Source organism: Sceloporus undulatus, chromosome 5 (assembly GCF_019175285.1).
Source record: "Sceloporus undulatus isolate JIND9_A2432 ecotype Alabama chromosome 5, SceUnd_v1.1, whole genome shotgun sequence".
Taxonomy (NCBI): domain Eukaryota; kingdom Metazoa; phylum Chordata; class Lepidosauria; order Squamata; family Phrynosomatidae; genus Sceloporus; species Sceloporus undulatus.
The window spans coordinates 122,619,409-122,646,325 of record NC_056526.1 but is presented as its reverse complement, the minus strand read 5'-3'; the positions used below and the strand labels follow the sequence as shown (position 1 = coordinate 122,646,325).

Here is a 26,917-nt window from a genome sequence, read left to right as displayed (position 1 = left end):
ATATATATATATATAGTCAGTGTTGAGATAATTGCATGCAAAAGACTTTGTCAATAGCAGTATTACTATATATAGGGTTCTGTTCGCATTTTCTTGTAAATAAAGGCACTCACTAGAGAAATGTTCTTAATGAGAATATTTTAATGAGAACTTTTCAGTTTTTAGTGTCATCTTTTTCATGGTGTGGGTCTTGTGATTTGCATTTATGGCTTAAGTGTTTTTGTAGTATAACTAATATGCTAATATCTAACTTTGAATCAAATGGGCCATCCTTGCATCAAGATTTCTGCTGTTAGAGGTGCAAAGCATTGGAACTATAGTCAATGAGATTTAGCAGTGTAAAATCTTACAAAGAGGAGAACTGGGTGCCATGAATGCAAATTGTATTTAGAAAACACAGCAAAGAGTAGCCAGTTATTGAGCTAACTAAATCTGTTCATAGCAGAGGGGTCCCTGTGTTACATTATTACAGCCAAAGAAAGTACATTCTGCCACCCTTTGACTAACAAAAAATATTAAGCCATTTGTCATCACTTGGGACTTAATTTGTGCTTGGGATCCCCAGATGTTTAGCTATGGAATACATGGTTAAAATAAAGTGCCTTTGTATGCCTTCTGTGTTTCTCTTGTAAGTACTGAGTAATTACAATATTCCACCATATATCAGGGAACGAAATGACCCTTTAAAATCAAGCACAGTAGCAGTTGAGATAACATACCATACACAAGGAAAAGAGAGACAGGTAAGATATTGGCTAGGATATCAGCATACATAAGTTACCTACATCCAACATTTGCTCACTTTTTTATATTTAGAGCTACTTCTCCTCTCACTCTACTACTGTAGACCTAACTCTGCTACTTGAAAGAGGATGGTGTCCTCAGATTGGCAGTTGGCATCATGTAGTTGTTCTATGACTGAGAGAAGACATGATCCCATGTGTTCTCTAGAACTGGCAACATTCTGAAACAGTTTGTTGGCCATTCTACCTACTGGACCAGCTGTATGTAGGTCAGGTCTCATCTTTCAAAGCACTAGAGAGTCGGTTAATGGGAAATTTCATTTGCTGCCTACGAGGGAAGCTAACATGCAGGTCAGAGAAGTTGAACAAGATGACATATCTGAGGTGGAAGAAATTTAGGATGTATTCACACCTGCATTTTCAGACAGCAGTAATTTATTCCTATGTTAATTTCAGTCATGAATGCTGTTCAAACTGTTACTGCAGTAGATTATCTACTGTGAAGTCGAAGGCTTTCATGGCCAGCATCCATAGTTTTTGTGGGTTTTTCGGGCTATGTGGCCATGTTCTATAAGAGTTTATTCCTAATGTTTCACCAGCATCTGTGGCTGGCATCTTCAGAGAAAGATGCCAGCCACAGATGCTGGCGAAATGTCAGGAATAAACTCTTCTAGAACATGGCCACAGCCCGAAAAACCCACAAAAAACTATAGATTAACTACTGCTATTCCTCTCGGCTTTATATCCTGATTGTGAAGTACCTTGCTATTCATATAGCCCCTTGTTCAGGAGGAGAAAAGGAATATTAGTAATTTAAGAATTAGCTGCCTTTAATTATTTGAGAATTTAGTACCTCTAGTACAATGTGAATTATGTGGAATGGACATATCCAGCAACCAGAAATAAAGTGCCAGTGCAGACAATATCAGCAGCTTGTGGTCTGAGAGGCAAAGTTAAAGCTCACCCTAGGGAATTCCTACCACCCTCCAACCCTGCTCAGATCACAAACTGTTACTAGCAAACATTGACTCAACTGGTGCAATAAAGTTTGTGAAGAAGAAGCTGTGTGAGTGTTGGTGCTTGGAGAAGAGTAGATGGGTGTTTGAAGGTATGACTAAAGGAATATAGGAATGGAAGGAGAGATACTAATCATGCTATACTTGTTAATGCTTCACATATTCTGCACTGATCACTGGACAGATAAAATGGTCCAGGATCAAGCACAGTACGAACCATGGGACAATTTAAAAAATTACACAGTTGTGCAAGCAAAATACCTGCAAAGATTTAGGGCATGCTATCAACACTGTAATGTGTCCATAGCTTTATTCCAGTTCCTGTCTCCACCACAATTCTCGAAAATGCATTTTTGTGTGGATGTTGCAATTCACTGTGAGAGAGCCCTAGTACATTCAAGTAACTATGTGGTAAAGAGAGTTAAAAGATGTAAACCGCAGAGCAGATATAGAGTTGATTTGCAAGTTAACATGTTCAAATGTTAAATGTTGTAACTTTTACTAGCTCAGTTCATTGGAATGTGCATGTTTATGATACTTCATTTACAGCATTACATAGAACATTGAATAGGACAGTTGATGTTTAAAATGTGGGATGTTGTACACTTTATTGTTATACATTTATTTATACTGTTCCACTTTAGAGCACATATAGACATACACACATCTCTATAAAGATAGTGAATTCATTCTCTGTTGATCTTCATCTACTTAAAAGGGTAGAATACAGACATAGGATGGGGATACCAGCAGACTAGGAGGAACTACATGGTTCACAGACATTCAGACACTGTGAAGGTATCTGAAAGAGATGGATGGACTCTCCCAATGGTGGGGGAACATGTTGGAAAATGTGAGCTATCTCTCAAGTAGAGTATTCAGCAAGGCAGAAACTGAACAACAACCAATACACACACACACAACGATGTTGAAGAGAAAAGAAGTAATCTCCTTTATAAAACATAAATTAACTTTATTCATAATTCTTGTTCAAAACCAAATGCTGGGTTTTGTGGAGGAGAGAAGAACAAGTTAGAGTGATAGAAGACAACCGATACAGAAAAGCAAACAAAGAGCAAGTCTCCATAAATATGTTCTGTGCCTAAATGCCTATCAAGCAAATTAGCAATCAGTGGATACAAAGATTGATAACAGAGAAGACTTAATAGTCACTAAATGGGAGTAGGTTTCTGAAAGAGGTCATGGCTAAGCAGGAATGGTCTAAAGGTAAAGGTAGTCCCTTGACATGAATGTCTATTCATAACTGACTGTAGGAAGCGGTGCTCATCTGTTACTAAGCTGAAGAGCCAGCATTGTCCAGAGATGAATCTGGTGGTCATGTGGTCATGACTGCACAGAATGCTTTTACCTTCCTCCTGAAGAAGTACCTATTTATCTACTTGCATTTGCATGCTTTAGATCAGGGGTAGGCAACCTGCGGCCCGCAGGCCGAATGCGGCCCGGCGAGGCCTTGGGACCGGCCCCAGCCCGGTCCTGCCGCCGATTGCCGCCAGGGCCTTTGGGGGGCAATTGTCTATAGAAGCCTCAGAAACATGCATTTATATTAACATTTTTTAAAAAATCAGCATTTTTTTTCACGTGTCCTCCATTTTTTAAAAAAAAGTGTCTTCCATTTGAAAATTTTGTCCTACATTTGTCCTGGTTTATTTATATATTTAATTTTTAAAATTTTTAAAAATTATTTATTTTTTGGCTTCGGCCCCCCAGTTGTCTGAGGGGGACAGCAACCCGGCCCCCGGCTCAAAAAGATTGCCTACTCCTGCTTTAGATGCTAGGTTGGCAGAAAGTGGGACTAGTGATGGGAGCTCACCCCATCATGCAGCACTTGGGACTCAAACTGCCAGCCTTCCAATCATCAGAATTGGCATCTTAACCACTAAGCCACTGCATCCCTCATAGGAATGGTCTCCCCAGCAACATTTTTGTTGCAAGACCAATTTGCATTTGTAATACCCAATCCACAGATATTGTTAGCCTGCAGCTCCTATCAGCCCTAGCCAACATAATTAATGTTGATGAATGCTGGGAGCTGCAGTCCAACAACATCTGAAGGAACGCATGCTCTATTCCTGCATAAGGTAGAAACATACAGTAAAAAGCTCTCCTGCTAATGGGCATGGCTTCCAACATTTTCCTCCACAAACCTTGTTTCAAAGGAGTGTAAGAGTCTAGAGAAGGAGAGGTTGTGGGATTACAGCTAGCATTGAGAGTCATTCATACTGAAACTATTAAAAAGATATACCCCATGCACTTCCATGCCAGCATTCTTTGAAGATGCCAACCACAGCTACTGGAGAAACGTCAGGAAAAAAATCTTCTAGAACACGGCCTCATAGCCCGAAAAACCCACAAAAAACTATGGATGTCGGCCATGAAAGCCTTCAACTTTACATATTAAAAAGAAACTTTTTGCCATTAAATTTTACAGTAGGAAACAAGAGCTGCATGCATGGGCCAAAAGGCCCATGTTCCCCCCCAGCATCACATCATGTTCAAACAATGCAGGCTGATATCCCAGGCCAGGATTGGGCAGACTGGATTCCAAGCAGGCATTCCCAGTCCATTCCAGACTCAAAGGGACCTTAGCGCAGATCAAAAGGACCTACTGTTTATCACGGAGTTTCTAGGAAACTCTGCTGCAATACCCAGCAGACTGGATGGCCTTGTATGCCTCTTACCTTCCTCAGATATCCCCTCTACTGAGAAGACCCCCATCATGACCTCTGAAATGGAAATGGTGTGCCTGGCCATGTGGGTATAGCCAGGCTCCCTGTTTCCATGTTAGAGGCCACAATGGGGATCTTCTCAATAGAGGTGACAGTGGAGGAAGGTAAGTGGCGTGTGGCAGTAGCAGGTTTATGGTATGGCGGCAGGCCTAAGGGTGTGTAAAAACTCATTTGTCTTCCCACCAACCTGGGTCAGGCTAGCACAGATTTGCCCATGCTATTCTGTCCTGTCTGCTGGGCCTCATTTTTAGCATTCTGCTATATTTCTACTGCCTCATCTCCTTCAGCATTTCACAGATGGGAACTGGGTCACATGGCCTGACAAAAGTCTGTTAACTCTGACCATCTCAGTCAGACTTTGAATTCATCTCTCTCTTCTCTTGATCTTGGGGACTCTGCTGATTCAGCAATGACTTTATTTAATTCCACTCTTTCTTCAACTCTTGATAGCTTTGCTCCTATATCTGTACGTGTGTCTTCCCCCATGACTAGGCCTCAGCCCTGGCTCACTCCCACTATCAGGTACCTCCGGTCCTGCTCTCGAGCGGCTGAACGTCTTTGAAAAAGTCTAGGGAACCGGCCGATTTCATTCATTATAAATTCATCCTTTTATCTTTTTCACACGCTCTGTCTATGGCAAAACAGAACTATTTTAAATCACTGATCTGCGCTAATGAGAGGCGTCCGCAGCGTTTGTTCTCCTGCTTCAATACACTACTCAAACCTTCCTCTCCCCCTGTCTTCTCATCTTTTTCCCCCACTGACTTCGCCAACTACTTCATCACAAAAGTCACTACTATTCGATCTGAAATAGTTCCTCCCGACTTGCCCCCTACCACTAACCTCCTGGTACCTTCTACTGATAAACTCTCTGTGTTTCCCCCTGTTTCTCTGGATGAACTCTCTAAGCTGCTAAATTCTTCCAAACCTACTACCTGTTCTCTTGATCCTATTCCCTCCCGTCTCCTAATCTCTATAGCCCCTTCTCTTCTGCCCTCGCTCCTCTATATCTTTAATCTCTCTCTCTCTTTGGGTTCCTTCCCTTCTGACTTCAAACATGCTCTCGTTTCCCCAATTCTGAAGAAACCCTCTCTCGACCCCTCTTCTTTGTCTAGCTATCGTCCAATTTCTCTTCTTCCTTTTCTTTCTAAGGTCCTAGAACGGGTCGTTTATTCTCGCTGTATTAAGTTTCTTGAAGCCAACTCCATCCTAGACCCCTTCCAATCTGGCTTCCGCCCACGGCACTCTACAGAGACAGCCCTCACCAAGATCTCAAATGATCTCTTACGGGCCAAGGCAAACGGCCTCTACTCTATTCTCATTCTTCTCGATTTGTCTGCAGCCTTTGACACTGTTGATCACTGTCTCCTGGTTGATTTACTTTCTGACCTTAGGTTCGCCGACTCTGCTCTCGACTGGTTTAAATCTTACTTGTCAGATAGATCTTTTGCAGTGGTCACGGGTGGTCAGACTTCATCCTCTGTTCCGCTATCTGTTGGAGTTCCCCAGGGCTCTGTCTTGGGTCCCCTTCTGTTCTCTCTATACACACTGTCTCTAGGTAAACTCATCAGTTCTTTTGGTTTCTCCTATCATTTGTATGCCGACGACACTCAGCTGTATCTCTCCACCCCTGACCTTTCGACGGGGCTTGAACAGCAAGTTTCTTCTTGTCTGACTGCCATCTCTCAGTGGATGCGGCTTCGGCGCTTGAAGCTCAACATGTCTAAGACTGAGCTTCTCGTCTTTCCACCTAAACCCACCCTTCATTATTCCTTTTCTGTTTCTGTCGACGACACTTCTATTCAACCGGTTCATCAAGCCCGCAGTCTTGGCTTCATTTTTGACTCTTCTCTGTCATTTATTCCCCAGATCCAGGCCACTGCAAAGACCTGTAGATTCTTTCTCCACAACATTGCCAAGATCCGTCCATTCCTCTCAATATCTACTGCCAAGACTCTAGTCCATGCCCTAGTGGTTTCGCGACTAGATTATTGTAACCTCCTTCTAACAGGGCTTCCTCTTTCACACCTCCATCCTTTAATATCTGTTCAGTATTCAGCTGCCCGTATTGTCACATCGGCTCGCCGCTTTGACCATGTTTCTCCTCTTTTATCCTCCCTTCATTGGCTCCCCTTCCCCTTTCGCATCCGGTACAAGCTTTTGTTACTGACTTTCAAAGCCCTCCATGGGTTGGCCCCTCCTTACTTATCTGACCTTCTTTCTCCTTACATTCCTACTCGCACCCTCCGCTCTGGTAGTCAGGGTCTCCTGTCACAATGTAGGACTACCACTGCCCCCTCCCGAATTCGTCCCTTCTCGTTTGCTGCCCCTTACTCCTGGAACCTTCTTCCCCCACATGCACACCTCATCACTTCTCTGCCCAGTTTCAAAACTGAATTAAAGACTATATTGTTTAGAGAAGCATTCCCAGAGGTGAGCCCCTCTCCGACCCAGGAAGCCTCCTTCTAATCATCCATCAAGAAGCCAAGCCCTTCCTCCAGTCCATCTGCCTTGGTCCAGGCCTCGGAGGTGGAAAAGATCTGCTGGACCTGATCCTATTCCCCACCACCACTCCCTTCTCCTTTTGTGTCGTGTCTTTTAGATTGTAAGCCTGAGGGCAGGGAACCGTCTGACTAAAAAAAAAATTATGTACAGCGCTGTGTAAACTTACAGCGCTTTATAAATAAAGGTTAATAATAATAATAATAATGAAAAGGAACACACAAAATTGTATTTTTAATGGAAAAACCTGGGAAATTATGCAGTGAGTTCAAGACAGCCCCCCAAAAGAGCTCATCTCTGCTTTAAATGGTCAGAAAAACTGTACTCCTTTCAAGCCCATTTGACATGAGCACACAATAATGCTACAATCAGTTAATATAAGAAAGCCAAGTCTCCGTATGGAAACCGAATGTCAACAAATTAATCTTTTCCCTAATCACTTGAAAAGCCCCTTGCCACTGGTATCACAGGCATGCAGATCCATGCCTTGAAGTGAATAAGGTGGGTTTTGTTGTTGTTATTTTTTTGGGGGGGGGGAAGGCCTTTATATTATATTTGCTCATTATCTGTTAATTCCAGCCAACAGCTTTCATTGATGCTGTACATGAGTATCTTTGGGGGTGGGGAAAGAGGCAAGGGGAAGAATTAAATGTATTAGGAATCTCTTAAGAGGAATTTGAAGAGAAATATCCTAGGACAGTTCAAGAGAGTTCAGCCTAGTATTTCTATTTACGATAACATGTTGTTATGTGCCTACTACACATGTTGTTATGTACCTTTGACTTTGGCTTATGGTAATCCTATCGTAGGGTTTTCTTAGCAAGGTTTATTCAGAGGAGGTTTGCTATTTCTTTTTCTATAGCTAACAGAGTGTGACTTGGCTTTGTAGGAAACTCCACAAAACAGTGATACCTTTATTGGGACAACCAAAATGGATAAAATAGATGTTGCAAGCTTTCAAAGCTCCACTGGCTTCTTCATCAAGCAAAGATGTTAAAAATAATATAGGGAAAAATCATGATGTTAGTCACAAGCCTGCATTTTGTCAAGATGTTTGTGTTCTGAGTATGGAGGGATATCTATGCAGGCAGGCCATTCCTCCTTCTGCCCATGTGGTACTGGGAAAGAAAACATTTTAAAGTCCAGGAAACTTAAATTCCATTAGCAAAATGGGCCCCTGATGTACTTACTATGAGATTAAGGATGTCTCAGGGTGTCAACATTTTCAGAGTTTGCTGAAAGTCATCCAGTGAGTTTCCATATCTGAGCAGGGATTTGAACCCTGGTCTTTTGAAATCCCAGTCTAGCCTTCATGTCATTACACTCTTTAGCACACATATAGTAATAGAAATGTTCTGAAATCTGTCATATCTTGATATGTGAAAACATGAACATGGAATATTGTTGGTTCAAAGTACGAAATCAGGTGAAACATCTCTTCTTTGGCTTGAGCAGTGCCATGTTGGGACAGACTGACAGCTATGTTGTTTGATCACAATGCTGGCTGCACTTGTTTGGATCCAAGGCAGCATACTTAATTTTAGTGATACGTTGGACTTCTGTTTTAAAAGGATCCAAATGAAGATACAGAATGGAATGACATTTTAAGAGATTTTGGGATTCTGCCCCCAAAAGAAGAGGTTAAGGATGAAGTCGAAGAAATGGTTTTACGTTTACAAAAAGAAGCTGAAGGTAAGGGGTTGCTAACATAGTGCTGTCAATTATTAAAATTAAGATAATTTCATTTTGGCATATACTAACTAAGCACAATAATACAATCCTGTCTCACTGTATGTCTTCAGAAGGATACTAAGGCTGATCTGTACATTCAAAAAAGGAGCGCTGTATAGCTTTCCTGGACAGTATAGTACTTGACATTTCAAATGAGAAAAACCATATGCATGAATTCATCAAAAATTTAAAAATGCTTTGGAGAAAGTGGCTGGGTTCAAGCCCAACTTTTCCTTCCTCTGATTTATGCAAGCTTGCAATTTTTAATACAAAGAAAACACCCACACAATATATTTTACCACTATGTTTTAAAATAGTCTGATCACAGAAAAATGAGAAACCATATTTTCTAAACTCTGAATTAGCAGATCAGCTCAAACGCTGACATAATTAGACCACATCTGGAAATAACATCTGGCAGAGGATTATTACACTTAATAGCTATGAAAAAGAATTCTGTAAACACAGGGCTTTTATTTAGAATTAGCGTTGGACATATCTTGGAGAAATTAATTTTAAATTTAATTTAATTTTTTGTTTTCGTTTACATCATGTATATCCTGCATTTCAGTAAGTGCCTCAAGATGGCTTGTGAATAAATCCATATAAAAACACAATGAATAACCTAGACCTTACTGTGTTGCTTCTACGCAAGACTATAAGAAAAGCAATGCTGGATCAGAGCAAAGGCCAATCTAGTTCAAGAATCTGTTCTCATGGTGGGAAAACCAGTTGTCATAAAGGGAAGTTCCCCAAGCAGGACACAAACACAACTGCAACCGCAGTCATGTTTTCAGCAATTGATAAACAGGAGCATGCTCCATCTGATACTGTAGGTGGTATATACTGTAGGTGTCTTGACTAGTTCCCAGTCATAGCCTTAAGATCCATGAATCTTTCCAATTCCAGTTTCAAGCTGTTCAAACTAGCAATCATCACAACATTTTGTGGCAGTGAATTCCACAGTTTAACTATGCACTGTGTAAAGAAATTCATTTATCTACACTGACTCTCCCACCCTTTAGCTTCCCTGTATTATGCCAGCTTCTAGATTTATGAGGAAGAAAGTAAACCTTTGCCTTGCCTTCTTTCCCCTCACGGCGCATAATTTTACATATATATGTCTGTCGTATCTTCACTTACTTGTTACTTTCTTTTTTAAAAAAAATATATTTTTATTCAAAATTTCCAAAGTGAATAAAATTTCACTTCTACTTCAACATCTCGTTGCTTCCTTTACATATAAATTTGATTTTTTTTTCTTCTCTCTGACCTCCAAATCTTCCACTTTCTATATAGGGTAAATGATGTTAACTCATTTCACTTCTGATATTGTCCATAACATTATCTTTAAACATAGCTGAAATGCAAGTATAAATGTAAAAGTGACTTCAAAAGCATTTGACTTGCTGTATATGAGAGCTGAATGTCACTTTGCACCAATTACTGATTAATAGCACATATAAGGGTTTTCTTTTATTTTTTGTTTCTCCTTATTCATATATGAATTTTAATTAAACATATTATTATTAATTCCTTAATTTAAATTTGTTACAGATTGTCTAACTTAATTGTATTGTTTCTTAGTTGCCATTTTCTGAGCTCAAGGAGGTCTGGTGGCGCAGTGATTAAATGCTTGTACTGGAGCCACTCACTCACAAACCACAAGGTTGTGAGTTCAGTATCAGCCAGGGCTCGACTCAGTCTGGCATCCTTACGAGGTTGCTAAAATGAGTACTCAGCTTGTTGGAGGCAATTAGCTTACACTTTGTAAACTGCTTAGTACATTGGTAAGCGGTATAGAAATGAACTTGCCATTGCTATTGCTATTGCTATTGCTAGTTAAAATCACCAGACATTGTAACCTTTCCTCAAGGGACTTTCTACAGCTACTTGGCCATTTTGGATGTCCTTCTTTCATCTTTTCAGTTCTATAACATCCTTTTTCAGGGGTGACTGGCATGCACCACTTAAGTACATACATACATACACACACACACACACAAGATTTTTTACTTATGCATTTATTGATCCTACAAGAAAGGCAGCATATAAATAAAACATTATTTATTTGTTTGTTTGTTTGTTTGTTTGCTTCAAGGAATCCTGTGGTAAACAAGATTCTCTCCCACTATCTTGTTTGCACAGCAACCTTGTGGGTAGGATAGATTAAAGATTGGTCTAGGTCACTCAACATGCTTTGTGGCCATAGATATTGAAATCCAAATCTCCCTGCTTCTAGAATAAGATTCTGATGACTATTTTATTCTGTGGCAAATGGAACTGGAAAGGAGAGGGTTGGATAAGTGAGATTTGACTTGGTTATCCTTGGCTGTCGACTTACACTTGTAGCCACTGACGTGGTGTTGATTGCCAAGTTTTCCTTTGTACTCATGAGTCACTGTTTCCCCAGAAATAGATCTTGGAAGTTTTTTTTAATGGCCAGAATTCTGTACTGGAGTTACATCTTTGTAAGACGACTTATGTATGTAGGAATTAAAATTGGTCAGTTTTGTGATGTCCATATCCAGCAGAGGGCTGCTGTTACATTATTATGTAGCAGAGCCAGCAAAGTGCCCGGTTTCCAATATGTGTTGGTCCCAATGTACATTGGGCACTCTTGCCGGTGTCCCAATACACATGTTTTCAATTCATTACCAGGGCTTCTTAGTATTCAAAGATATAGCTGTGTTGTCTGGATCAGTATGCAAAGGGATCTTGTAGCATCTTTGAGACTAACTGAGAGAAAGAAATTGGGAGAATAACTTTTCGTAGACAAAGTCTGCTTCATCAGATACATGGCGTGAAGTGCCTAGGGACAAACAAGCAGACCTTTTACTTGCCTACAGGACGACACACAACAGAGATGCGTAGACATGTCCAAAACCTTGCCACAAACCCAGGCGCCAACTCTGCCCATACATCTATTTGAGAAATGTCATCACAAGACCTAATTACATCACCCACAACATTAGAGGTACATTTACTTGCTCATCCTCTAATGTGATATATGCCTTCCTCTGTCAACTGCCCTTCAGCACTGTATATTGGACAAGCAGGCCAATTTCTTCACCGAAGTATACATAGACATAAATCAGACATTAGGAATTGAAATACACAAAAACTAGTTGCAGAACACTTCAGTGTTCTTGGACATTTCATCCAGCAGCCCTTGAACAACAACAACAACAACAACAACAACAACAACAACAACACAAAGGAAGATTGGAAAGAGAAAAATAGATTTGGAATATATTCACAAACTGTTAAACAGACACCCACTAGAACATTATACATATTCTAAAACTTGTTAAAACCCCAGTCTCATGAGGGTTCACTTGCCTATTTTATTACATATCCTTTCTTTTTCCCTGACAACATCATACTGTATTCCAATAACTCTCTCCACCACACTCATATGATTATCTACTCAGCTTAGTTTTAGGCAAAATCTTTCCTTCCTGCCTTTGTCCCCTAACAACCATAGATAAAACTGAACTTGTCACCTCATCACCATATCCACAAGTTTTGCATTTCTGTTGCTGTTCACACACATACAACCTATTCATTCATTGGTACTCGTGTCTGTTCTTAGGTACTTCACTCCATGCATCTGATAAAGTGAACTCAGTGTCTTACTCTCAGTTGGTCTCAAAGCTGCTGCAAGATTCCTTTGCACAGAATTTTGTGCCTCTGCTACTTAGCTTAGTATATGTAATGTTACATTAAGTAAAAGGTGACATAGGATTCTGGCAAGTGATCATAATAATGGCATGCTGAAGCCATCTATGACAGAGCAACGATAGACAAATGCTCTGTGACATCAACCTACTTCTCCATTAAGGATGGCTTTACCATGCCATTATATTAATTCTTCTGAAAAGTAACGCTTCATAAATAAAGGTTAATAATAATAATAATAATAATAATAACAAGAACAACTCATTAGGCTCCAAAAATATACAGATGTTGAATTTTGTTTTAGCCTTTTGTTAAACAACATTTTTTGTAGCTTCTAATGTTTGATCAACTCATTTTCTTGCTCAGTGAAGCCATATGAAAGAATGAATCTGAAACAACTCAAAGAAGCTGAAGATGACTTTGATGAAGAAGATAGGAAAGCTGTTGAAAAGTACAGGTATGCCAAGTTGAATATGGTGAGCATATTCAAGAGCAATATTACATGAGAAGGACAAAGATCTCAAAATGAGGATTAAATGTAGAATAACTAGATGATCTTTACTCACATTTGACTTCTTTGCTAATGAGCAAAGCATTTAACATCTTTCAGTCATTGGGAAAGCATTTGTTTCTAAAACTTATACGAACTTCATAGGCAACTAGTGCCATCTAGTGTTTTCATTCATATTCATATATGTATCTGTGTGTGGTACATATATATAGATAGATAGATATAAATAAAGATATGGCTAGAACTCCCTATTTGTTGTTGTTATCCACCCTTGATTCAGTCTTGACCCATGGCGACCTTGTAGATGAGACATCTCCAAAATTCCCTGTCTTCCACTGCTCTGCTCAGTTTCTGCAAATTCTGCAAATTCATATTCTCTCCACCATCTACTCAAACATGTACTTGATGGTTTGTACTTTGTTACTTTCTTCTTTTGGATCTCACATGCCTTATGGTTTCTAAACTTTTGCTGTCATAGAAATAGTGAATTCTCAGAAGTAAGCCCCAGTGGAGCTGCAGGTATATATGTGTTGGATGACACTTGGAAGTGGTTTCAAATCTTTTTACATTTCACAAACCCAATATTTCTGAGGGGAAAAAACAATAGGTTTTCTGTCTTATATGGAAATTCTGTACAGATATTATCAAGATAAAGACATTAAATTATATAAATGAAAACAGTAAAATAAGATATAAAAATATTTCCAGGGGACACCTTTTGCTAACAGGCCTAAATTACCACAATCTTGTGGAAAACATGGCACACATACTTAGGATGCAGAAAAAGCAATTTAGTAAGATAATAGCAGGGTCATGTATGTTGTACTGAACTCTTGTTTTAGATTTAAACTTCAGAAATAAATAGAATTATAATCTTGATGTTTGGAATAGGAGAGGTGTCATTATTAATAGCAAAGTATTAGAAATTCAGGCATAGGAGAGAATATAAGCTAATGATCTGTGGTGGTGAAATGATTGCCTATCTAGATAACTACACATTTGAAGGTATTCACATTGAGACCTTGGAGAAGTTACTTTTTGGTAACATCTTCCAGAATCCCATTTTTCCAGAGGGATTCTGAAAGTTTAGAGTTGTTTTTTTAAAAAGGAATGTCACTCTGCTTATATTCCCCATACCTCACAACTCTCCTTTCTCCAGATCCCTGAAGAATGAGAGTAGTACAATTACCATGGATCACTTGAATAAGAATGGTACAATTATTATGGATCACCGCAGTGAGAGTGGTTCAATTATTATGGGTCACATTGATAACATAGGCTTTCGTTGAACATTATCCAAATTTTCTTCCTAATTTTTTTTTTAATGATTATGGCAGGAAGTTTTACTTCAAGTTTTTCTTCAAATTAGGAGACAACGTTTAGAAGAATTAAAATCTTTACAGAAGAGGCAAAGATATGGAGAACTTATAGAAATTTCTGGACAGCAGTATGTGAAAGAAGTTACAAATGCACCAAAAGACGTATGGGTTGTCATCCATCTATACAGATCAAGGTAATAATGTTACTTTAAAAATACACATGCATGTGCGTGCACATTGTCCGTTAAAATATAGGCAGGGATGCATCCTGTAATGGGTACTGAATAACTAAGGCACACTTGAGTCCAAAATTTCTCATCAGCAGTCCTGAAGGAAGACAAGGTACTCTCCTACATGCAAGAGATGGATTGCCAAGGATCCATCTGATATTATGGGTGTCAATGTTTAAAGGAATCCCAGCTCAGTGGGCCAGTGCTATGCACAGAACATATATCCATCTAGTTTCCAAAGAGATAGCTGTGCTAGACTGTCATAGATTGTTTATTTAAGCATAGGCTTTCAGGAATATTAATCCACTCTTTCAGACACACTGAAATATACTATCACAACCCATGTATTTAAGTACAGCTACATAGCTGTGGGAATGGGATCAGAATGTAATACTGTAGGATATCAAAAGATGCAAATCGTGATCCAGGTTTGAAAGAGTAGTGTAAAATAATCTAGCTCTTTCAAATAACTGGTCTGTAGTACAGTGAAAGCAATAAACCTCTTTACCATCTCCTTGGTATTAGAGAATCCTGTGAAGAGAATTCTTTACTTAGATTGTAGTTATGAGACCTTGTAGGTATAAATATTTGTAGTATGCTAAGAAATTATAATTTCTGAATATGTACAGAATATCCCAATTTAACCATTCTTTTCCATCTTTCTTTGAAATGTCCTTCTTGTAGTTGGACTACAAAACCCAAAATTCCCCCAGCCAGCATGGCTACTGACTTCTGGGAGCTGTAGCCCAAGAAAGTAACATTTCCATCCTCTTTGATATATGCTGAACTTAACAAGGAGACAATTGAAGTAAAGCCCAACAGTCAAGTTGATGCTAATGTGATGTACTTCTGATATGGAACTGCATGTTTGGATTTATGGCTAATCTTTAGTGGAGTATTTAATGTTCTACTCTTTTCTTCTCTGTGTCACAGTTTAATGATCAAACACAGTTTCTCTTTTCAACATTTTTATTTTTAGCATTCCAGCGTGTTTATTGGTTAATAGACACCTCAGCTTGCTGGCCACAAAGTTTCCAGAAGCCAAGTTTGTGAAGGCCATTGCCAACAGCTGTATCGAAAACTACCATGACAAATGCCTACCCACATTGTTTGTATATAAAAATGGAGAAGTAAAGGCCAAGTTTATTGGAATTGCAGAATGTGGAGGAACACAACTTACAGTTGAAGGTAATATCCAAAACATTAGTGAACTGCAAACAAAAAAAACACCTTGTTGGTTATTTCAAAGCCATGTGGACTTCAGCCTTCTCTTGGCTACGTTAACATTAATACGGAGCAATGGATTCAAGCTACAGAAAAAGATATTCCACCTAAACTTTCTTATGGTAACTGCTGTTCGACAGTGGAAAAGTCTGACTCAGAGTGTGGTGGAGTTTCCTTCTTTGGAGGTTTTTAAACAGTGGCTGGATGGCCATCTGTCAGGGGTAGTTTGATTGTGTATTCCTGCATGGCAGGGAGTTGGACTGGATGACTCTTCTGGTCTCTTCCAACTCTATGATCCTATAATTCTGCCCATTTTTTTCTTCAGGTTTCTTTCTTCTTTACACTTTCCTGGGCCCCTTTAGTTCCTCTCACTGCTGTGTAGTCATAATGGCCTTCTGTCTGCTCTGAACCTCTCTAAGACCCATGTAGCTTAGGTCACAAATCAAGGGTAACCAGCAACTCTTGGAATTAGAGAGGGTGTGGGAATCACATCACCCTTCAAATATTGTTGGACTACAAATCCTTGAAGCTCTAGACCCATGGTGGTGAACCTATGGCACATGTGCCAGAGATGGCACAAAAACCCATTTTTCAAGACACATGGAGGGTGGGGGAAAGGAGGAACACCTCCAGAGAGGCAGCTGAAGGCAGGGGGGAAGAAGTCCCATAACAGAAGGGCAGAAGTCCTGCCCTGGAAGTCCCCCCTGGAAGTCCTGCCCCTGGAACTAGGTAACATCTAGTGTTGGAACATCTTTCAGCTTGGGCACTCGGTCTCTAAGGGGTTCACCATCACTGCCCTAGACAGTGCAGGCGGTGGTGAAGAATAGTGGGAATTGCAGCCCAACAATGGATGTATCAAATACAGTCTGACACCACTTTAACTGTTCTGGCTTCATCCTACAGAATCCTTGGATTTGTAATTTTATGAGGCACCAGCACTCTTTGGCAGAGAAGGCTAAAGACCTTGTATTCCATAGGATGGCATTACAGCACTTAAAGTAGCATCATTATTTCTTCAGTGTAGATACACCCAATATCTTTAGGGCTACATAATTCCCAACCCTGGTTTAGAGGATATGACCAAATAGCACTAGAAGTTCTGCTTATTTAGGAAACTCTGGCCCTCCTGGTGTTTTGGACTGCAATTGCTATAATTCTTTGCCACTGAACAGTTGGGTGGGGCTGATAGATGCTGTAGGCCAAAACATTTGGTGCACCAAAGGTTCTCCATCCCTATTCTAGCACATTGCATGCATATACACACATTTTGGTTCTGTAAATAAAAAAATGGAATATGTATATATTAAGTAAACAATTTTTCCCATTTGTCTGAACACGTTTTCTCTCTACAGAACTTGAATGGAAGTTGGCAGAGGTTGGTGCTGTAAAAACTGATTTAGAAGAAAAGCCCAAGAAGGATGTTGTGGACATGCTGGCTTCTTCACTCAGAAAGGCCTCTATAAATTATAACTAGACAAGAAGTACTAGGGCTTGCAATGAGACAGATGCTGCTTATGCAGGAAAAATACTTGAAAGAAGGAGCTGACAACCAATCATTTATATTGGGTCAAATAGCATTTAATCTACACTGCTAAACAAATAAATTACAGCTTGATTAACGCTGAATATCTTTGCTATATCATCAGTACCCAAGTTATAAATATTTTCTGCATCAACATGATGTTCTCAGTGCCTCCCAATGTGTATGTGAAGCTCCTGCAAGAATGTCAGTGTACTACAGTGATGTACATACCTGTTCAGACATTAGTCCAGCTATCTTCCAGGGTTCTTTCACCCCAGTACATATATTCATTCACTTACAGAATGTTCTCAAGAAGCAGAGCTTGGAAAAGGTTTTTGTGTTTGTTTTGGATTAGAAATTCCACAATTGCAGAGTCATAATGGCCAATGGATTCAGAGAGCAGTAGTTCAACCAAGGAGATTTTTCCAAGGTTAGCCAAGAAGGTGAATTTCATGGTCTCACACTCCCAAAGAATGTTTTGGAAAAGCCAGGTTTCACACTTTCTTAAAGCCTTGAAATTACAGTTCTTCCAAAAGCCACTTGAAAAAAAGATTTTGGTTTCTAATGTAAGGAGCATTCTAGTTTGGGTATATGAAAAAATGATTCAGCATGCTCTAAAAAGGGGTGTGTACACATGCTAGGGATAGGGTGTCCATTTTCTGGACCAGTAGGAAGAATTCTGAGGTTGTGTATCTAACATCAAATCCATTTTCCAAAACACAATTTTGTTCCAGCAGTGAGGTACACAGGGTTATTGTGTATACAATGGCTAGGATACAACTGAGTATAGCATACAACTGGGAGACTCTTCCTCTTATGGAATAGTTTTCCACTGATTTAATGCCTCCCAGCAACACCTCAGTCCCCTAAATCAGTTTAAACAATCTTATGTGGAGGACTTTTACCCAAAAAGTGGGGAGGGACTTGGGGTCCGCACCAATAACGACAGCATCTTCCTGATAGTTTGGTGAACTCTGTTAGCTAAACAGAGATCTGTGAGAGGTTGGGTAACTTTAGCAATCTTTTACATCTATGTATACCAGTACTAACATCAAAGAGACTCCAGTTTTGATGAATAAAAGGAGTTTTATTTAGAAATTTGCAAATATGCACACAATCACACAAATTTAATGAAACCTTAAGAACCATACCGAGCTAACAGAAAGAATGGTGTGAAAGGCTGGATAGCAAGAAATCAGGAATTAGAGGGGGTGATAATTACCAGTCCTGAAACAGGATTTCCATCAGAAATGGAGCCAGACTCAGATAGTGTCTGAGGGCTATAAAAAGAGTGGAGCTCCAGTCTGTGTGACAGAGCCTTGGTGTGCAACAGCCTGTAACAGTCTGTAGTAGCAAATCAGCTATGTGTGGGGCCGATATTTATATTTGCTTTCCTAGCCTTGCAGGATACTTGGTGCTATCCTGCAGTGTAATGAAGATCTGTTGGTCTTCCCAGTAAATCAACAATAGAATTCCAGAACAATTGATGGAATTTAACTTTAGAGTGACAAAACATTGATAGAATTTGAGTCAACCCCTGGATGGTGGGATAGAAAGAGGAAAATAGGAACACAGCTCAGGTTAAAAAGAAAATATAGTCTTTAACTATTTTGTGATGAGCCTTGCTCAGTCTCTACTCTGAGAGGATATGCAGAAAGCCTACGGGGAGAATGGAGCAATCAGCAAATCCATGTATCTTTTATTTTGGTATTACCTAGATCCTCCATATGTCTTTGGGTCAATGTGCCTTTCCCATGGAAATCTTCCTAGTATTCTAAAGGTCATCATGACCTCTTAAAACATGCCTGGCTCTAGATATCAAAATATAAAAATATGAAATTCCATATGTAGTGCGTAGGGCAGGAACGTAGCCAAGGGGGGGTACGGACCCTCCTTCTGTTAGATACAATGAATGGTGTGCGCTGCCGCGCTGCTGCACTCGAGTCCCATTATAATGGTGGCACTTAGTCTGGAACCCCATTCCCAAAATCCTGGCTACGTCCCTGTGTAGGGTGTTGGGTATGCTAACAGAACCAACAACTTTTCCCCCTCATTGTTCCGCATTTGAACCCACTCAGTGGAACTGTTTATTTCTTTCCTGGAAACTCTCCAGGACCAGCAGCTGATGGCTCATGGCCCAGCACCACCAGTTCATGGATGAGAACTTTAAGTAGCACTGTCCTAGACCAAAAGAGGCTTTTCAGGGGCAAAGGAAGGAGGTGAGAAAGATATGTTCCACAAACAGACTGCAATTAACTTGGTTCTCAGAGTCCAAGCCAATGTTTCTAAAATAGCTATAGAACAATTCACAAAAGAACATATTGAACCAGATAACTTTGCTTATGCCTGTTAGACCTCTAATCTGACTAGACAATCTCAAAGGCTTTGCAATGTTTTTGTATTATTAAAAACATTGCGGTGTGTTTTGTTCCTCATTTGTTGTTGAAATTCTCGTTTTATCACCAGAGGTTCCCTGTCCTGTGCAGAAGGCAACCACATACTGTACCAGTTTAAATAAACAGCAAAAGAGTGAAAGTGATTTTTTAAAAAAAAAAAGACAAAAGAATCAAGGAAACAATAATGATAACTAGTGGTGCAGAGTATAATCATTTCCATGCTTCACAAGCAGAAGTAAAGGAAGGCAATGACCTGTGTGTCTGTGTGTGGAGGGAGGAACAAAATATAGCATATAACAAAGCAAGACTGAATGCACTAGTAAGTACTCAGTGCAAAAGTTTTAACTGTAAGCTATTTTCTCTTTTAAAATCATTATTTGATGATGCATTTATTACATGATGGCTGCTCCTGATCACTTTCTTAAGGTTTTCTACATTGTGTTAAGTTTAACATGCATTCAGTACATTATAATCAACTGCATGGACTGAAGCAGAGGGCCTGGATTTCCTGATAGGAGGGGAATGCATATTGTGAGATGGCCAGAAATCTATTCTAACAAGCAGTCAGTTGTTCTGTATTCTTCCTGCTATATTAAAGATGGTGAGATTTCATCTCTTTTTCTAAATCATCACCAGCTAGGATAGGATTTAGTTTGTTATGTATTTATTTATTAAAGCCATCATTATTTGTTTTTTTAAAACTACAAACGAGTAAGCCTGTATTCAAGAAGGCAGATTTAGAATAATAGTCTGACCCACACTTTTGCTGTTCTGCTGATGAAAGCTGAACACCCATGAGTTTAACTTTCATACTGCATAGTTTTGTTTCCCTTTAAAAGAGTTAACACCCTGGGAAACTCAATATGTACTCCACAATCACAACAGGGGGGAAACCTGTAGAATTGTTCACCTTTCCATGGCTCTCACTGCAAAATAAGTACCATAAAAGGCTTAGAAAAAATGCATGGATACTAGAATTCAATCAGCCTTGCCAGTTCTTCACATTTGGCTTGCTAGTCTTTGAATGGATAATCCTGAGAAACTGAATCTATGAGCCGCCAGTGAATTATGAAAAATCAGAAATTAATTTTTGATGAAATACTAGAATAGACCCAATGGATCCGTGGGACTGTGGATTTTATCACAGCAGGCTCATAAGGCACCCCAATAGGGTTTTTGTAGGAAGTATAAACATACCAGTTGGGGACAGCAATTAGTTATCAACAGCAGGTAGGTACACAACTGTGTATCTGTGTGTTATCGATCAGTAGTTTTCATGTACTAGGGGTTCTTGGTGGTTTATTTTGACAGTAATTATTGCACAGCTCTTCAAATGTGTTGAGAGCTGCTTCTGTCCCGGCCTATGCTGCTTCTGTCCCAGCCTATGCCTTCTGCACACCAGCATACATAGCCCCGCCATCCAGCCTAAGCCCTTCCAAGCATGACTGTATTTATTTGTATGTTTAGTGTAATTGTGCAGTCATGGCAATCCATTAAGAAAAAAAGATGGATAGATTTTTTTAAAAAAATAAAAACGAAAAGCTGGCTGCTTGGGAATAATGAGGGGGAGACAGGAGAAAGGAAGAGGAGCAGAATCAGATCCTCTTCCATCACATGAGTGCCATCAGAATTGATTCAGGAGAAACTTATCACACATTAACTTACTTATTTATTTATTGAATTTCTATCCTGCCTTTATCCCAAAATGAGATCCAAAGCAGCTCCACTTTGAATCAGAATGGAAAAGTAGTGGGACTGGAAAGTATTAATGTGTTTTGTCCATCAATGAGAAAGAGCACTACAGCAATGGATGTACTGCAGACCAGCTACTGGACAGACACAGTGTCATGTGATAAAGTATGGCCACAGATGGTATCTTAGTCTAATTACACTTTTTAACCTTTGTGAGCTTACATAGGTTTTGATTTAACAAGTGCCATTGATTAAATGGACCTTCTCTAGTAGAGACTAATACTTGGATTAGTAAAGAGTTCTTAACAGGAATCTTACTAATTCTGGGGTTGTTCCATTAGTAGGCCACAGGGAACCTCTGTCTATTGTCTAAAAGTGCTTTAAAAAACAACCTTGATATCAAACAACATGAAGATGCAACTCACCAGTTCTAGGTGTGAAGGTATTATTGGTCATAACTTACTATCCATATACAGTTCAGTGAAAAACTCTATTGTACAGTTAAATGATTGATTTTCAGTCATCTTTTTGCACAAAAAATGATTTTTTAAAAATTGAAATTTTTTTAAAAAGAAATAACAAATTTATGTCAAATTACAGAGAAATAGCCATTTTATTCTGCTGTGGTAAAACCAGCAAAGACTCTTGAGAAATTTTAAACAATAACAAATATACTAAGGAACATGTTTTCCTTTATGCAATTTGTCTCTTTTTTTAATACAGACAATACATACAAGATGATGGATGACAGTAATAGACATTATTAATAGACTGACTTGTCTTTGAAAGATCCCTTTCATCACTCCATGTCTATTGACTATCTAAAACCATCAGGGAAAGCATTTGGCAAGCTCCCAAATCATTCATATATCCCCCACTCCTTCCCTCTAATATTGCCAATCATTGTACAAGAACTTATGCATTAGGTTATTGGTGGGGACCCTTTGTCTCTCTGTTTGTTTTGGACTTATACCAGTTTGTATGATTGATAGTAAGGGCTTATGAGAGTTGTAGTTCCAAATAGTTGGAGAGCTAAAGTTTCTCTCTCCTCAGGGTAAGGGATAGTTTTTGTAGAGATTTCAGGGTATCTCGGTGCAAGTGATCCAGTGTGGTATAGTGGTTTGAGCCTTGGACTATGACTGTTTCAATTCTTACTGAGCCATGGAAACCCACCAGGTCACATTCTCTCAGCCTCAGAGGATGGCAATAGCAAACCCCTCTGAAGAAACTTGACAAGAAAAACCCTATGACCTTAGGGTTGTTTTAAGTCGGAAATGACTTGAAGGCATGTAACAATAACACAAATAGTGCACTACCAATGTTCACATCTCCAGCAGCAGCTTGTTCATTCTGATTCAATGGATCTTTTTACAGCAAGCAGAGAGGTGGATGCCTAGTCCAGTTTCTCCTCCCAAAACATGAGGAAAGAGCGGGGTTTGCTCAGTGAATGGTGTCTTCAGAAGTTTGAATTCATTAATACACACACACAGTATTTCCTGTTTAATGAGTGCCTTCACTAGTTTCCCCCCCTAGTTGCATCAAAAAGAATGTCATAAATTTCCCCCAGATACGAGAACTTACTTATATTTGCTGAAATCAAGCTGTTTGTCACAGCAGAGCATACAATTTGCTGTTATATAAACTAATTTCATAATATGGGTAATGATGAATGAAATCAATATGAAGAATCACCTCTCAGTTGCTGCTCACAAAAGCAGCACCTAATTAACAGCTTGAAGTGTTCACTCAGCAGAATCCTCATTCTAAGAATTAAGTTGCTACCAAGGATATGTGTGTGCAGTGAGCATATGGGTAAATGATTCTGTGGGATCAGGAATGCTCTTAATCACTGGAATAGATTAAACAAATATTTGCCCTATGGATGTGGACTACACATGTGCATAAATCCAGTGATCCTTATCTATTCCTCCCATGCTGCGAAAAGAAAGCCACAGCTGAAAGCAATCTTGCTTTACAAACAGTGATGCAAACATCTACAAACAGTGGTGCAAACATCCGGCAAGTACAGAGCCAGTGTGACGTAGTGGTTGAATGTTGGCCTACCACTCTAGAGACCAGGATTCGATTCCAAGCTTGGCCATGAAACCCACTGGGTGACCTTGGCCAAGTCACATGCTTCTAGGCTCAGGGCAAGGCAATGGCAAACCTCCTCTGAACAAATTTTGCCAAGAAAACACCATGATAGGTTTGCCTTAGGGTCACCATATGTTGGGGACAACTTGAAGGCACACAACTACAACAAAAAGTCAATCCTCCATATCCATGGATTCAACCATCTATGGCCTGAAACTATTTTTTTAAAAAAAAAATTAATTCCAAATAGCAAACCTTGATTTTGTCATTTTATATAAGAGACACCATTTACTACACCTCTGTATATAACGGGACCTGAGCATCCATGGATTTGGGTATTCACAGGGGATCCTGAAACTAGAACCCATGGGATATCAAGGGATCACTCTAATATGGTAATAAAGAACATGAACATGCCTTGAAGACTTGAAAAGATGCCAAATGAATGGTTTCAGGAGCGCTGATGCTGCAACATGCATAAAGAGAACCTTCAGCACCCTTAGAATGATATTTGGATACAGGAACCCATAATCCTTTACCACTGGGCATGCTGGATGGGACTGAAGTGACAAGACAGCTAAAGCATATGGAGTACTAAAGCAACTTTCCTTTAGGCAGCTTGTATCACACATATTTTGACTTTATGCCAGCACAAGTTTTCATCTTAACAGTACTGCTGTTTCATAACAGTACTGTTATTTAATACTTCTTTCCTCTTGAAATAAAAATGACACTGAAGCTCCCAGAACAATGAGCAGACATTCCAAGTGAAACTTCAGGATCACCAGAGCTTGGAAAAGTTATTTTGGGCTTCCAGTCCCACAAGCCTCCACTCATGCTGGCTGGGAGGTATAGACCAACTTTTTAATACTCTGAGGGTAGGCCAGTTAATATTGTCTCGTGATGAGACAGTAGTTTCCAAGGATATACGTTGTTTCTGGGATTTTTCTTACACCAATCGGTCACAGCATGAGTTGTATGAAAGTTTCCTGAGCATCCTTATATGGGTTGAATCACTTCCTACATATCAGCGAAAAGTAGAGGCATCTTTACTGCACAGGGATGGCTGCAAGTGACTATCAAAGAGTTTTAATTTATAATAGACATTTAATTTAACAGCCATATTTTAGTTCTTCCCACAGTTTACTAACAGTGGAGATTTTCAGACGGGCAAAAGGGACAGGAACATAGTGGGATGCTCCTGTCAGTTCTGCGCAATTGCACAGAGATTATCAGACAACATCATGAGAAACTCTTGTGAATGAAAAGCAGCTGGAAAATTCCTCTTTATTCACAAGATGACAGGATTATCACGATGCCACTTATTGTAGTTTGATAATCTCCGTGAAATTGCGTGAAACTGATGGGAGGATCCCGCTATGCTCCCGTCACTTTTGCCTTTTTGAAAATCTCCAGTGTCAGAATTACTGTTCTATACTCAATGTTAATGACTACCATAACGTTCTCAGGAGAATTCATTTTGAAATGAGTTGGGATTCCTTATCTGCACTCTGATTTTGAAAAAGGCATGTTTTAACCTTCTGATAAAATATTACAAGATTTGTAGATATATGTGTGTCAGTTTAGAGGTGGACAGCCTGTAGTCCTTTAGATGTTGTTGGACTACAAGGGCCATCAGCATTGATCAGCATAGCCGATGGTGGGAAGTACAGTCCAACAACATCTGGAAAGCCACATGCTGTTCACTTCTGCTTCATGCCAAGGAGAAGGAATGTATGGACTTCTAGATGCTGTTGGACTACAGCTTCTATCGTCCCTGAGCATTGGCCATATTGCTATGCTGGGTGGTATTTGTAGTCCAAGAACATCCAGAGAATCACCTATATTTAAGGACAAAGCTTTCTTACAAAATAGCATGTCGATCCAGACATATGTTTATACAGTTTATAGATCAAATAAATTCTATGTGAAGTTGCTTAGCAACTTCAGTTACAATACCAACATTATACAAATAAGATAACAGACATACCCTGGGTTTTAATAACTCTAAACCATGTGTGAAACAGGGCCCACAAGTTGTACAAGGAATAAAAGGTCAGCAACCATACTTTTAAAAACAAAGCCTAATGTTTGAACACATTGTGTTATCCATGCTTCATTTCTCAGTCTTTGTTGATCCTTCACATGACTGAAGGAAAACTGCAAATAAAAAGCAACATTCTGGAGTAATGCCATCTGTTTGGTGGAGAATTATTAGAGTAGCTTTTCAAAAATAAATAAATAAAATGTTTTCAGGGAAGCTAAAATACTTCTTTTGTGTGTGTGATATTTACTATGAAGCCATGATGTCTGAATTCAGCAGTAAAACACATCTGTAATACAGATTTAATATTTAAATAAATGTTTCCTGATCATACGTCCTATGAAGATGTAAGTGTTCTATGAAGTAAAGGTGTGTGCAGGAGGCAAGAAGATTAAATGGTGTACCTAGTATATTTGATACCCAGTAGAGATAGTTTTTTAATACCCCACTCCTCTCTACAACAATATTATTTCCAATAATAACCATAAATTGAAATGACTAATAATAATGGCCAACAAAGAAATGCAGTGAAAATGATCATTTATTGAATTTTATATGTAGAATCATGCCTGTACAATAAATGAATTAATAAATTGTTTATTTAAGCAGTTTATAAAAACTGTAACCCTGTCTTTGAACTTTCTTCCTTGTCTTTCTTCAATAGTTGTTCCAAGTCTATGCCATTTTCTGCTAACAGTATGGTGTGTGATCAATTGTAGGAAGGATGAAGAAAGTCATTTCTGCAGATTATTACATTATCTGTTTAACACACTATGAGGAATACAACATGTATATTCTTCAAAAAATGGGAGGGATATAACAAGTGATACCTATCAATTCACCACATATACACATGGATCTGGTGAATGATAGGTGTGATGTAAGAAATCACAAACATTCCATACAAACCAGATGCTTGTCCCCATTGTTGTTGTTGTGTGCCTTCAAGTAGTTTCCAACTTACGGCAACCCTAAGGCAAACCTGTCATGAAGTTTTCTTGGCAAGATTTGTTCAGAGGTTTGCCATTGCCTTCCCCTAAAGCTGAGAAGGTGTGACTTGCCCAAGGTCACCCAGTGGGTTTCATGGCTGAGTGGTGAATTGAATCCCCAGGCTCCAGAATCTTAGTCCTACGCTCATACTGTTGTACAATGATGGCTTGTGCCCATCTGGACATGGTTTCTTGGAAAGCTGGCAGTTTGGGCTATGTTCTAAAATACAGAGTTTGGTCCTGAAGTAAGAAACATAGAACAAAGAAATTACAGATCCATTCCAGACCCCCCCCCCCCCCCCCGTGTAAGAGAAAATACGCAGATGCTCAACCACCATTCAAAATGGGGCTCGTGGCCGCGGCGGCGTGCAGGGCACATGCCACGGGAGCACGGCCTATTCATGTGAATAGGACGTGCCGCCCCTTGCGCCCCGCACGCTCCCACACAGCTTTAAATATATGCTCAAAGCCACGTA

General features: G+C 39.5%; 1 protein-coding gene across 2 annotated transcripts; it reads left to right on the top strand.

The window, feature by feature from the left end:
- The first annotated feature begins 998 nt into the window (after positions 1 to 998).
- Positions 999 to 17,287, top strand: PDCL2 (phosducin like 2). Of its 2 annotated transcripts, none has more exons than XM_042470150.1 (6): positions 999 to 1,094; positions 8,580 to 8,700; positions 12,787 to 12,877; positions 14,301 to 14,444; positions 15,460 to 15,668; positions 17,057 to 17,287. In XM_042470150.1, the coding sequence occupies exons 1-6, from the start codon at positions 1,089 to 1,091 to the stop codon at positions 17,176 to 17,178; spliced, it is 693 nt and encodes a 230-aa protein (XP_042326084.1). In that variant the 5' UTR covers positions 999 to 1,088; the 3' UTR covers positions 17,179 to 17,287. The 2 variants fall into 2 exon arrangements, with proteins under 2 accessions (XP_042326084.1, XP_042326083.1); XM_042470149.1 differs by having other exon boundaries at positions 1,003 to 1,127.
- Positions 17,288 to 26,917: the final 9,630 nt, after the last annotated feature.

What these genes read in the sequence shown, in the direction of transcription:
- PDCL2 (XM_042470149.1), top strand. Translation starts at nt 1,089, where the DNA reads ATGCAGGTCAGAGAAGTTGAACAAGATGACATATCTGAG. An exon ending in TTTACAAAAAGAAGCTGAAG is followed by an intron (nt 8,701 to 12,786) that starts GTAAGGGGTTGC and finishes TTTCTTGCTCAG; the next exon opens with TGAAGCCATATGAAAGAATG. An exon ending in AACACAACTTACAGTTGAAG is followed by an intron (nt 15,669 to 17,056) that starts GTAATATCCAAA and finishes TTCTCTCTACAG; the next exon opens with AACTTGAATGGAAGTTGGCA.